This window comes from Montipora foliosa, chromosome 6, assembly GCF_036669935.1.
Source record: "Montipora foliosa isolate CH-2021 chromosome 6, ASM3666993v2, whole genome shotgun sequence".
Taxonomy (NCBI): Eukaryota; Metazoa; Cnidaria; class Anthozoa; order Scleractinia; family Acroporidae; genus Montipora; species Montipora foliosa.
Genome location: NC_090874.1, coordinates 24,031,323 through 24,045,393, shown reverse-complemented (window position 1 = coordinate 24,045,393; position 14,071 = coordinate 24,031,323). Strand labels below are relative to the sequence as shown.

At 38.7% G+C, this 14,071-nt stretch overlaps 2 protein-coding genes across 4 annotated transcripts in view; one reads left to right on the top strand and one right to left on the bottom strand.

The window, feature by feature from the left end:
- LOC138007019 (dihydropteridine reductase-like) overlaps positions 1 to 7,660 on the bottom strand; it is a 153,853-nt gene extending 146,193 nt beyond the window's left edge. For 2 of the 3 annotated variants that reach the window (XM_068853691.1, XM_068853692.1), the window contains exons 1-3: positions 7,370 to 7,651; positions 4,034 to 4,126; positions 1,102 to 1,198 (exon numbers count right to left, since the gene is read on the bottom strand). In XM_068853691.1, the coding sequence (XP_068709792.1) occupies positions 1,102 to 1,198; positions 4,034 to 4,126; positions 7,370 to 7,453 (274 nt within the window). In that variant the 5' untranslated portion in view covers positions 7,454 to 7,651. Of the gene's footprint in view, positions 1 to 1,101; positions 1,199 to 4,033; positions 4,127 to 7,369 lie in introns of all 3 variants that reach the window. The other variant, XM_068853690.1, reaches the window with a different exon arrangement.
- Positions 7,661 to 7,698: 38 nt separating this feature from the next.
- Positions 7,699 to 14,071, top strand: part of LOC138007018 (adhesion G protein-coupled receptor A3-like) — a 42,141-nt gene continuing 35,768 nt past the window's right edge. Inside the window, exons 1-5 of the mRNA XM_068853689.1 lie at positions 7,699 to 8,113; positions 8,312 to 8,389; positions 9,053 to 9,124; positions 10,768 to 10,839; positions 11,650 to 11,721. Of these exons, the coding sequence (XP_068709790.1) occupies positions 7,911 to 8,113; positions 8,312 to 8,389; positions 9,053 to 9,124; positions 10,768 to 10,839; positions 11,650 to 11,721 (497 nt within the window). The 5' untranslated portion in view covers positions 7,699 to 7,910. The remainder of the gene's footprint in view (positions 8,114 to 8,311; positions 8,390 to 9,052; positions 9,125 to 10,767; positions 10,840 to 11,649; positions 11,722 to 14,071) is intronic.

Sequence of the window (14,071 nt, the reverse complement as noted above, 5' to 3'; positions counted from 1 at the left end):
GCTCTTTCAATCAATGAGCCCCATCAGTGGGGTTTTCATTTTTTCCCCTGTGAGATACAGCATTGCTTTATAAATATACATCAGGTGCTGACTACATGTAGTTTTGAGACTAGAAAGGATACAATATATTTTGCTTTTTTGTAATCATGGTATGCAAGCTGATTAATGTTGTTTCTAAGGAGAAAGAGGATTGTTGAGTTGAAAATGTTGAATGTACAGTAAGCATTCTACATGTAATACTGACAACACAATACAAGCACTGAATGAACTAGCTGAGCTGTTCTGCTTTTATATATAAGTTGGGTCGCTGTGATATGTATGAAAGAGAGAGAGCGAGAGGGGGGGGGGGGGGGGGGACTGGGGAAAGTAGAGGAGTTATGTAATTGTTGCAATTCCTAAAGAAGGAAGTCGGGTAATGTTTAAAGAACTTTTCATGTAATTTTGCAGACCCCCCAATGCACTAATAAATGAATGCTCTCTACGCTGGATCTCTTCTGTATACCTGCCATTATTGGAGAAATTTAAAAGAAACTCCAGGTTGTCCTGGTTTCAAATCCAGGCAACCAAACCCATGAATTTGGTTGCTCTGACTCATGAATCCTTCGTTTCCCATTAGGGAAACCCAACAATTGAATCAACTAAATGAATGCCACATTGAGATGACAAGCAAATCACACGGTGGTGAGGCTGCAATAAGCTTAAGTTTTCAAGATAACGTCTTCAATCTCCATCGCCAACATTGTTTTACATTTGTGATATTGTCTTCTGTATTTTTCTATCGGACAACATTTTGTAAAAGCTATAGATCGATATTGGAAAGTGAAAACTACTATTGGACAAATTGACAATGAAAACCAACATGTATGTTGGGTACTACTTATGATTAATTTATTTTCTATTTTTGGCTGGTTTGTCTGCTGTTTTTACCTTAGGCAAGCAGGCTTCTTATTTCACCAAAACCGGTCACCCAGTGATATATTAAACTTCTAATTTCAAGCACTGATCAAATATGTTTAATCCACCCAAACTGATTTTATATGCTTTCCATTGAAAGTGTTCCTGAATATTTAAAACATTTCAGCATTGATAAGTTATGTGTACCTTTGCTCTTGGCACTTCCCCCAGCCCAACCTCCAGCAACGCATATGATTGCATCAAATTTGTTGCCATCAAGAAGAGCCTCAACCTTAGGCTGGATCTAAGTATGAATGAAAGCCCTTTTTAGAACTTTTTCAATTTCCACAATTCAACATGTACAAAAGAGACAAATCAATGTCATTTAGAAATAATACCATGATGTTCCTGGGAAAACCTAAAATTTAACTGGCACTTGATGGGTCTAGGCCTGGGGTAATTGTAGGAAGAATTCTTACTAATAGATACACTCTAAATCAACCTATGATCTGGGATATTGTAGTTTCTAGATTTAAATCTAGTTTCCCAGCAGCGGCTACTCAACTATTAATATACATGTAAGTGTCAAAACCATTGTTCAGCGCTTCCGTAAACAATGTAAATTTCTCTGTCAAGCTCGGTTGATTCTATTCAGCTCTTTTTGGTTACAAGACTTGTTGCTTCCGAATATATTCCAAAGGACTTACCACAACTGCTAACATTTTCGAGTCGGTGGAAGTGGAACTTTTTTCGTAGAATGTTCACGACTGTAAATAACACTATTGCCAGTTCCCATAGGAAGAACAACTAAAAATTAATGTCTTCTTTCAGACAAACCATTCCTCGGATGCATTCTCTCCGCTCTTCCTTTAAAGATTTTTGAAAAAAAATCTGGAGTCAAAGCAACTGTTACACCAGCTGTAAACAGAGCCTAAACATCATTCCTGTTCGAATCCTTCTCGGGGGCCATAATATCAGATGTGAACCGATTTTATTTAAGTATGATTTGTATTTCTGTAACCAATCGGAGTGAGGCTCCAATCTCGAACTCTATTGTTTTTTGGCCTTTCAGAGTAAAGTCCAGATTCTGGACTAAGGGCAGACGACGAGTTACGAAATTGTATCAGGCATATATATCTTTCAACATCCTCTCAACAGGAAAGTACACCTGATTGCAGGTTAATTAAGCATAAGACTGCGAACTATTCAGTTGAATGTTCCAGGTGTTCCACACCATTCACACATCAAACCATTTTGTCATCTTTCCTTGTGTTTAATCTTTGTAAAATATTCATCAATTCCACTCAAAAGAGGGAGAAGAATGTTTTAAAAATTTCTTCAATGACAATTTAAGAAGTGTAAGATTTTTCATCTTGACTACTGGTAAAATCAGCTGGCCGGCTATCCGCCCCCATTGGCAGCCCTGTGAGTTAACAACGTTTACAAGGTCCACTCAGAAACATCCTCTTCAACCCTTTCAGCGCCGAAAATGAGACACAGATTTTACTCTGTCCAATGCTAGATGATTTTACATGTACTTGTTGGTGGGGAGCTGCTTCAGGGATGAATGGTTTAATTTCTAGGACTGCTGTATACATGTAAAATGTACAGTTAGCAGTTATAAAAGCACAAAATTAATTTAATTCCTCAAATTTTATGTTGAGGTAAATGAAGCCAGATCACATTTACTGATGATGATGAGTCTTGACCGATGTATTGGTCGACAGTCGGCTGACATAGCCGTCAACAGTCAGTAGACATATCAGTTGACAGTCAATCAATAGTAGGACGATAGTTGGTCGATAGTCAGTCCCCCTTAGGTCGACAGTTAATCAACAGTCAATCGATAGTTCCTAGATGCATCTTAATTGAGTATCGCCCATATGGCTAGTGACTTGGTGGTACATCAGTACAGTGTAAACTGTGAGTCGAATATCAGTCATGTGTCAGGTACATGTATCAGTCAAGTGTGTTACCGGGTAATTATTATAAGCAGATGAGTCCTACGGCTTACTTTTTTAGCGATGATGACATCAGTTACTGCTATCATGCTGGGGGGGGGATTTTCCATAAGGCTACGAAGTGAAGAGCACTGAGACCTAGGGACACGCTTTTAGGCGAGGGACAATCTTTTTTTCAGCTTCAAACTGTATCATTGCCGGTTGTCTAATTTCTTGCTGTTAAAGAAGATCAATCACAGAATACTCTGCCCAACCTGAACCTAGGATGAATCTATTGCTCCCATTGTCATGCAGTCAAATAATAACAAAAAACAGCACTCAGCTTTTCTCGTGAGTATTGCATTTCTTTCTATTGACAGTTGACAGTTACTCGGTGAATTATCAGTAAGTATAATCGGTGAAGTATTGGTGAACTGAAAGCCATGTTGGCCGACATAAATCTTGATAGATTGACCGCCTATTTTCCGACTGTTGACCAACTATTGTCCGATTAACTATCGACTGTCAACCAATACATGTATGTCGACCGACTGTCGACTGATACATCAGTTGAGACTACACTGTACCTATAGTAAACATAATCTAAGATTCAAGCCTATCATTATTGATCACACGTACTGTTGTGAGTGTCAAGTCTTGTTCTGCACCCTTTGAGACCAAACAGTGGAAGAGCTGATCAGGTGGACCCCTCTCCAATCTCCTGGAAATGCCACTGGGAATAAAATTAACCTCCCATTAGAGCGAGTTTGAATTGAGTGTTGTAAAACCAAAACCAAAGTGATTACTTTCGCCAATCAAGAAGGACAGAGACAATCCAGTAGACCAATCAAAACTCGAAGTAATTACACGTAGCCGACACAAAGCACGGGAAAATGTGCACACGCGAGCCACGAATGGTTTTGGCTTTACTCCTGATTGGTTGAAAAATGGCGCCAGAACTTTGAACCAATCACTGATTGAAGTAAATGCAAAACCAAAGCAATTCGCTAATTACTTTCGACACTCAATTGAAAACCGCTCTAAACCACATATTAACCCAATGACTCCCAGGGGTTCCCCATTGACAAGTAAAATCATCTGGCGTTAGACAGAGTAAAATACTAAGTATGACTGGTTCAGGCCAGCGTCGGAGTCAAAGGGTTAACAAAGTTTCATATAAGAGTAGCAATATTCAGTACCTCCTCATTCTGTTCAGTCCATGACTCTGTCTTGGTAACAATGACATTTCCATGAGCCTCTTCATTTGGAAAGAGATCTATTGATGCAACCCACTATAAAAAATTAATATACAGTAGTTATGATTGAAATTAATAATAATTAGTAATGCAAAATGTCAACACAGGACATTGACAATGATGACCAATATGATGTAGACTGAGACATACATTAGGCCCTCGACAAAATTCGATAGGAAAAACTATGGCAGAAGCTTAAGAGCTGAGGACAACTACATGTAACTTGATCCCAGGAAAATGGTTAATAATCCAATGGATTACGCAAATCATATAATTTTTTTAATTTCTTTTTATTTGCTTTCTGTGACGATATCCAGTAGATTACACAGTCCTCGAACTTCGGTACCACAGGTTAGCAGAAATATAAAAACAGGTCAGTTCAAACAAACATGTTAGCATACATGTAGATCCGTTGGCAAAACGTCCCAGAAAAAGTGCCATTTCTTTACAGAACCCACATTTGATGCACATGCCTTGTTATTAGTTAACACTGAGATCCAATGATCACTTGGAAGAAGCATGGGGTGCCTACATGTAGTTTCACATGATACAACTGCTTGATCAACTCTTCCTCCAACTCTGACCACACCCTGTCCAGGTTGATTCGGCTGTGCAAGGACTTCTGGGATTCCTTGATCCAGAAGCGTTCAGCTTTTTCTAATTCCTCTAGTACAAGTGGCTCTTCTTTTCCGGTTTGGGTGTGCCTTCTTAAGCGTATCTTGTTGGCCAGCCTTTGAATGCAGGCCGTCACTGTAAGCAGATTTTTCCAACTTGAAAAATGTCTTGGGTCGATGGCTTCATCAATCTTCTTTACTTCACAAACTGTCTTGTTTTGTTGAAGCTTCAAATGTTCCTCTGAAACAGGTTTTGCTACCTCTTGTGGCCAAAGCTCTTCCGGGATGCGTCGGAAAATACGCACAGCATAGGAGGCTCTTCTCCATCGGCACGAGTTAATTAAACTGCAGAGAAACTCGACCCATCAACTGCGCCCATCCACTGTGCTCCAACTTTCTTGCAATAATTGCTTATCACTTCAACCTCCTCCCTTTCTACCTGACTCAGCTTATCGGCGTCACATACCCATTGTTTCACTAAAACTCCCATGGTCTCTGTTGTCCAGAAGTCTGTTAGGTCAACTGGCATTGATAACTTAACAAAGAGTATTCGACTGCTTGATGGAAGCGTTTCAGTGGAACCTCTGAATACAACCCACCCAATGAGCGTCTTTCTAGCTACAAGTTGTCCAACTTGCTTCATTTGACCCGTATGGATATGAGCATGGTCTATTCCAATCAGCATGTCAATCTGCTCTTTTCCTCAATGGATCTTTTCGTTTGGTACACAAAGGAGGTCAGCAAGCTTGGATGTTTGAACTGCGGTAATATCATCGCCAATACTGGGGATTCCAATGGCCTTTTCCCGAATACTTCTCAGTGTTGTCCAAAGCATTCACTGGGACTTGATACTCCCTTGTTTTCATTGTTTACTCTTCACCTCCAACTTTAGTTATGGTTACTGATGTATCCTTCCCCCTCAGCCCTAACACTTCAGCTGTGTCGTTGCGAATCAAACTGACTTGTGGTCTGGTATTGAGAAGAATATTGCCTCGTTTGTAGACTCCGTTTTGGCTGCAAATAATTGCGGAAATTACAGGCAGAAGTGCTCCTTGATTTTACGTAAATGCTGCTATTCCCGCTCTGATCACATTAGGACCTATGCAAAAGCAGATGATCTCCTCTCTCTGTCTTGGCACAGCGCTGCTTACGGCTGCAATTTTCCAATCTGTGTTCTCTACCGACTCTCTTCAAACACCAGAAACAGACGTGATTCTCTTTGGCCGTTCTAATTCTTTCATCTACGCCCATTGCGGCAAACCCCGGACATTGATCTGGCCAGTGAGCGGATATATGACATAAACAACATTTATGCCATGTTAAATTACCTCTAACACTGCCTTCGGTTTGCACGTGATGCACTGAACGACTGTTACTTGCACAAGTTCTGAGTGGAGCTGTTGCGCGCATACGCAAATTTCATCTCCACAGTCATCCATTCCATTAGACCTTCAAGCATGGCAATCTTTCCCTCTCGCTCCAGATCTCTAGACCAAACCTTACGGTCGTCCACACACATCTTTTGTTCAATAATAGACAGCATGTGGCTGTTGTTCATGTCACCAGGAACACCTACGTCGTTTAACGTATTATAACACCTTCTGACTGAATGCACCGAATCACAAAATCTTGCATCTTCGCCATTTTGCAGTGCAGGAAACTTAACTATCTATATCTTGAGTTATCGAGACAGAAACGAATCTAGGATCTCCATATATAGAATCTAAATACTCCCATGCAGCCTGGTAATCTGTTTCAATTCCTTTTATCAAATCAAGAGGCTTTCCTTGGAGACATGACTGCAGGAAGGTGATTGCGTCTCGATTTGAGTACTTAGCTTCAATTGCGTGTCTAAAATCTGATTTAAAAATAAAATACTCTCTGACATCTCTGGAAAACTCTGGCAACTTTGGTTTTTCAATAAATAAATTTAGGAAAACAAAGTGTAAGTTTCTTCTTAATTACAATAAATTTAGATAAATTAAATACAAAACATAGATAATAAATTCATATCTAAAAATATAAAAAGTCATTATTTTTCATAGAAACACAGCAGGAACCTCTGGCAAAATTTATACCATTTAGAAGATGCTTGTTCGCCTTAAGTCCAATCTTAAACCATCTTAAGTTTGCACATTCCTTGACATGATGCGGAAGAAGATTCCATGCCAAGGCAGCCCTGTGTTTAAAAGAAGACGTCCTGCCAATTTCAGATCTTGGTCTTGGCACTTCTAAATTTAGAGAATTCCTTAAGCTGTAATTTGTTTTTACCTTAGAAATTAAAATGTTTAGATCTTCCGTATTTAAACTATGATAAGATTGATAGGTCAGAACCAGCGGTCTCTTAACATAATACAAAGAAATGGGATTCCATTGCCTCAATTTCTTGATACCAATTAAACTATTGGTATCAATTAGATTAATAGAGGAAAGCAATAAGATCTGCAACAGTTCTTGTTGGTTTGAAGACTGTAAGTCAGACGAGAAGCATGGTGAGTTTGGGCACAAAAGGAGACTTCATGTGCCATAAAGAGCTAGTAAAACTAAACACAAACACTAGGATCACGAAACATGTACAGAAACCATCTCTTGTCTTGTCAGGGAGCGTGTTCGCGGACAGTTAGCTAAACGGAGTGGAAAAGGTGTCCGGTAAAATTTTTCTTACCCAATCCTTAGCCTTGAAATGAGCAACACAAGTCGCTCCAAGAGCTCCCTTTCCACCATAAATCAGAACTCTAGAGGCAGCCATCTTGAAAACGTTCCACGTGTTGTAAATTGTTCCACCTCAGTATTTGTCGGAATGAAAAAAATGGTTTATTTACAACCACTAGGGTACGCAGACCTGATGAAGAGTTTGTTTGATAGCAGATAAACGAGAAAATAGTGGATTCTTTATGATTTATATGCTTTCATTGTTTTTGTTCCCGCTGCAAATTATCATAGTCACCCCTCCCCTGTGGAGTTCCAAATCTGACACTGCATTGACTGAAATGCAAATTGTGCCGCTTTCATTGAAGCATGTCTACAATGGGCTTTACATTGGGTGATAGTATGGTTACCGCTTCCAAGCGTTGTAAATTCATTGTATTGTTGCGCAAAATGTGGTAGAAGAAGCGCATTGGTTTCTGTTATAGTCATGTTCAGAACTATTGGCAAGTTTTCGTCCATTTGTTGTGAAACAGACCTTTGACACCCCGTGCGCCAGCATGATCAAAACGGCGTTCTCCAATCTCATCTTTGTGTCGCTTGTGTGGTTTGGATCAGGAGTAGGGGGGAATGTTTCCTGTCCTCCAGGGTGCTTTTGTGAGCCTGAACCGAAATTCAATGGAAGCTATTATGTTAACTGTGCGAACCTTGGGTTAAAGAAACCGATCAACCCAAACGATCTACCCTCGAACGTATACCAATTGTGAGTATTTGACTAATGACCTTAAATTTAATATCCTTCCTTTTCTCTGATTCTGAATGGTTTTCTACGATACCTTTTGACAAACTAACTTGAACACAATAATTGATTTTTGCCTTTAATTTAAAGATCACTTAGCTATTTGTGTGCAGTGTTTCATGACCCTTACGTCGCTGCATTTTTGCTTGTGTTGCGTTGTAGAGATCTCTCCGGAAATGAGATTCAAACCATCGTCAACTATGCCTTCAGAGCGAAAAATTCCACCAGAATAAGAAGACTGTAAGTGTTTTTTTCTGTTTCGTAAATTTTAAATGACTTTTCGTTTTCAAATTATCTCTTTATTTAATGTGGACGGGATTAACGCGAAGTGCCCCTGTTCGATTTTGCTGGACAACGTACATGTAAGACTTGTTCAGGGACATTGTTTAATTTTTCTCTTAACCAATACATTTGAGTGCTCTCAACAAAAATCAATATCAACTTGCAATGGTGTTTCCCATTTGTAAATACTATGTACATATTTTCGTCTCGGATGATTTTCAGTTGGCTCTGCTCAAATCAAACAATTCGTTTTCTAAAGGAATGTCGTATTTCCTTCCGATACTTGTAACCGCACTGTAAATCTGTCCGCTCTCTGTCCGCTCTGCTTTGTTTCTCGGTACTTTGCGCGTATGGACATTTCATACACGCATTTATTTTTGAAATCAACCATGATTGCGTTTTGGCAAAGTAATGATCAATTTGATCGGAAGATATCTTTTCAAGTTACGGAACAAGCAAAATCTTTCACTTGGTTTGCTTGTTCTTTCGATTCTACAATTAAGCTTAGTTGTTTTGATATACCGGTACGCTGTATTTAATATTTGTAGACTTCTGATCAAATATTACGGCATGCCACCAGAAGATTTTGAAATTAATTATTATCTGTTATTGGTTTTTCAGAGATTTGTCCAGAAATGGCCTGAAAAAGATTGCACCTAATGCTTTTGCCGGATTAAGTAGATTAACAAAAATGTAAGTCTGCCATAAAATCTTTTATCATAATGGAATTTCCTGTTAAACTACTTTCTTCAGAGTGTCCTTAATAAAGCTGAATACCTGTGGACCATTTTCTACATTTTAGTTTTACAGTATTCTTTTAACTGTGCGTTAATTGAAGCTTCTGTTTATGAAGGGACGAAAGGAATCCCTTTTGTTATGAGATTTGAGGTTGTGCCAGTTTACATGTACATATATTATCCTGGCTCCAAGGAGGCTTGGCGATCAGCCAAGCTGAAATGAGGTGCTAAATAACCATATCCTCTTAAAAGATTATGGTTCAAAAAATATGACCTTGTTTTTTCTTTTTTTTTTTTTTTCGGATTCTAACTTCATTAACACAAACATTTTTTGATAAAGTAATCTCTTTGCCTTGCATCTGCATAAGAAGCTTTTCAGATTTTCATAAATTTGTTCTACAAATGCTTTTGGAAATGAGTTGAGAGATTTTGGCGAACGGCCAATGTGAGCTTGAGAATTTGCACAATCTAAATAACACCTCTGATTTTAGCTTATGGCTTGCCTGTTAGTGGTGATTACGTGAAAGCAACTACAGCTACAGCTGTATGTGAAGTAGTACTAGCAAGGGAGAAATAGATTTTCATGATTTTATGAGGTGCAGCCTTCTGTTTGCTGTTTGCCATCAAGATTAATCTTTCTGATGCTGCTTTCAAAGACTGTAAATTATTGTCCTTTATTTGTTTTCAAGTTCAGTAATTTGACTTTTGATATTTCACTGCTTTATATTGTTATACATCATGAGATGTGAGAAAAGCTGTAAAATACAACATATAATTAATTAACTGTGGTTGATCATAACTAAGCTTTTAACTATTGCCCATGATGCTGGAAACCCCATCCTCCAGATTTTAATTTTTTTGGGGAAGGGTGGGGGAGTAGGCATACCCTTTTAAAGACACCCCTAGAGGAAGGGGCTGTTTGGTCCCTTGTTAATCTAGACAAATTATCTACTCAAACAAGCCAATAACTTGAAATTTTATTGAATCCCGTGGAAAACTGAACATTTAATTGGATGAAACTGCTTTAGCTCTGACCACTTTTTTGCTTACAGTTGAAGTACTTTTTTGTATTACCAACTCTTACAATAAGAACATACATGTACCAACCAATTTAGAGGTCAATTTACAATGTATATGTATGGCTACATTTTGTCACTTCAACTATATATTTTGCACTCAGTCTAAAAAGTAAATTGTAATGCAATGTAGTACGTGTCTGGAACAGAAAAGAGGTCTTTTTGTAATTCTTGGCAAAATATTTCTCGATAATAAAATCACGGCAGAATTGAAGCACACAATGACATGCCCTGAGTAGAAAGTCCTAGGTACTGTGCATCGACTGTGCTAAATATCAGGGGCCATAGAGTAAGTTTGAAAGTGGTGGAGGAGGGGGAGGACTACATGTAGGTCTTGGTATACATGTGTTTGCGAGTTGTCTAAATCAAGCCAAAAACAACATTGTAAGAAAAAGTTGGGAGCTACGTGTACATTTGTATAGCCACCCCCCCCCCTCCCCCCAGCCCTTCTCTCTCCTCAACCCCTGAAGATACCTGCTGAGTATTCTTACTTCTATTCTTACATGTGCTTCACACATTTCAGTATCCTCAGAGATAACAGTTTGACCACTATCCCTGGAGATGTCTTTAAAAAGCTGCGAAATGTTAAAAATATGTAAGTTGTATTTAAAATTGTTTATTGTTTATTCATGAACTTTAAATAATATTATAAGCTTTATGTTTTAAAACCTGTATGAATTGTTTCTTACATGTTTGCACTCTTAGTTTTCCCACTTGAAACAAAATGACAAAATAGACCTAATCGGCTAACTCAATGTTGTACCCAATTCAAATCTCCCGGGACTAAGATTCTTTGTGTATTGTATTTGCATGATAATGTAGCATTCATATTTAAATGATATGGAAATACCTGGAACAAAACGTTTTATTCCCAAAGGGTTTGAATTGGGTACAACATTGAGTTAGCCGATTAGGTCTATGACTTAATTGTTGTTGTTGTTTTTAGCCTTTTGCTGCAAATGAAGTTGGTTGGGCCTCAGATTGTGCAGTCTTTTTTGCCTGTTCCTTTTCTCTTTCCAACTTACTCATTTTGTTCCTATCTTTGGTGAAAAATATAGTCCTTGCGAATACATCTGCCGGTATATTTACGTTGTCACTGGTTCATATTTTTTCTTGCCTCAATATTTTTCAAATGAATATTTTTTTATTGGTTCAATATATTTTTAATTAAACCAGTTAAATTTTTATTTTCCTTTGTCGAATATTCATTATCATGATCTGAAACAAAGAAAAAAATTGAAAACGGACCACATGTGAAAAGTTTTGAATCAAATATCAAATTGAACCAATGACATTCAGTGTACTGTGCGATGTGCATACATTTTATTTGTGATGTCGGTTGTTTTACCAGTGAAACCTGGTTCATTATCTCATCACCATGATAATTATTGATTTTACATTTCAGAGATCTGTCTGAAAATAACCTGCTTGAACTTAATAAAACTCAGTTTTCTGGGTGCAAGGATCTTAGAGTCATGTAAGTTGAAATTAATTGCGTACCAATTCAAAGGTAATTTTGTGCGGCTTACTGAATATGCAGGAAAAGTAGATCTTGACAAGTGTTATTGAAATCCAAAAAGAAAATTGGGGGTGGCCACACATTTTTTGAAGATAATATTGCATGTATTAATCAACAACAATAATTTGTAAAAAGCTGTGAAATACAAAGCAATGTATGGCGTTCTTTTCCAAATTTAAGTTTACATGTAATTATCTCTGAAAAATGCGTAGGTACCCCACATTTTTATTTTGGGTACCAAGAGCACTGGTTATACAAGGTCTGCTTTATCCGCATACAATGTAGTTTTGAACTGCACAAAAATGTCCCTGTGTTAAATTAATAAGCACCACCCTTACCCTTGCAGGAGGCAGTGTGGCCCAGTGGTTAGGGCGCTTGCCTTGAGATCCAGAGACCCCGGGTTCAAGACCCGCTCTGACCACTCGCTGAATTTGTTCCTGGTAGTCTCTGGTTCAACTTCTCAGCTGCACTTGTAAACAGCCAACTGGTTTGCCTCCGGCCAGTTGGGATTCTTAACAGTTGTTGTTGTTGTGTTCTGTTGTTTCGTTGATTCATTGGCCCTGAAAAGCCCCTATGGGGAGTGGTCAATTAAGTATGTATGTATGTATGTATGTATGTATGTATGAAATCCGAGTACAGTATCTGGAGATGTGCAGAAGGTATGTGCAATAAGAACAGGAGGCATGCACCGTCCTTAATGTAGAAAAATATCCCCCAGCATATACATGGACATTAAACCTGAACCCCACAGTTGAGTGAATGCAAGAAATATTGTTGTACTAGTGAACAGAAATACTTTTTTAACATAATAAAATTACTGAAATAAATATTATTCTTAAGAAAATTATCAATTCACATGGACCAGGAGTTACCTCAGGAAACTTTTTCTTCTTTGACATTTTGAGTATCTTATCTTTCTCTGTATTCAAAGCAATAAAAACGATTTAATTGACAGGCCTTCTGATAGGGTGCGATTAAAAAGTGCAAATTATGCGATTTTTTCAGGGCAGATTGTGCGATTACAAAGGCCAATTATGCAATAAATAATGTAAATTTATTATGCGTTTTTTTTCTCAGCAATTTTAAGCTTGTTTTATGAGGTTTTAGGTTAAGAAAAACACTTTTTTGCTGCCCTAAAGACATTTTGAACACAAAGGAACAGTAATTATGTATCTCGATCGACATTAGTTGGGATAAATAAAAAAAATGAGGTTTTCTGCACTACCAGCGCTGCATGTTAAAAGTTGAAAGGAGACAGCTAACATGCCAAATGAATGATCAAGGTGCTTGTCAACCACAAACTTCCGAAGATGGTCAATCACAATAGCGCGCTATACCTCCATTTATACGAGAGAAAATAAGCCGCAGCTTTCTCTGGCCGCGGCTTACATAAGACTCGAATGTTCACCCCGTGTAAATGGTACAAAATCTATGTTCACGTCTTTTTCAAGCCACGGCTTATATTAACCTGGGAATATATATTCGTATAAATACATGTAGTTCCTTTTGCGTATTTTGTACACCGTGGCCAGAGTAAGCCGGGGCTTATTTTCTCTCATGAATATACTTACTTACACTTACTTATCCTCCTCTTCCCTGGTGGGAAATAGGGCCGCGACTCGGCGACGCCACTTCTGGCAGTCCTTAGCAAGTTTAATCAGGTCAGGTCAAGCCCATCTCTTTAAGTTCCGTCTCGGCTGTCCTACGCCACGTTGTTTTGGGCCGTCCGGGCTTACGCTTACCAACAGGGGTCCACTGTAACGCTGTTTTGGGGATCCATCCCTGTTCCATCCTTAGAACGTGACCAAGCCATCTAAGTCGGCGGTGTTTGACCTCTAGCAAGATGTTTTTGCAACGGGTTTTCTGGTACAGGACTTCGTTTGACACCTTTTGGGGCCAGAAGATGCGGCATATGATGCGGTATCTTCTGAAGACATCCATTATGGAAGGCACTGATCTTGTCCATGTCCGATTTCACAACACGCCAGCACTCCGACCCATAGAGTAGGACAGATTTAACATTGCTTTTGTATAGTCTCAGCTTGGTCTTAAGGCTGCACTGCTTGGATTTCCAAATGGGTTGGAGGGCCCCTCGCACCTTGCCTAGCCTCGACTGGATATCCTTCATTGCTCCATTATCCTTGCTGATTAAACTGCCCAGATAAGTGAAGTCCTCCACAGGATCCAGCACTTTGTTTTTGACAGTTATGGGTGTAGGGTTGACTGAGTTGATTGACATGACTTTGGTCTTCATTGTATTGATGTTTAGTCCGGTTTGGCTGGAGAACTTATCTAGTCGATCCGTCTT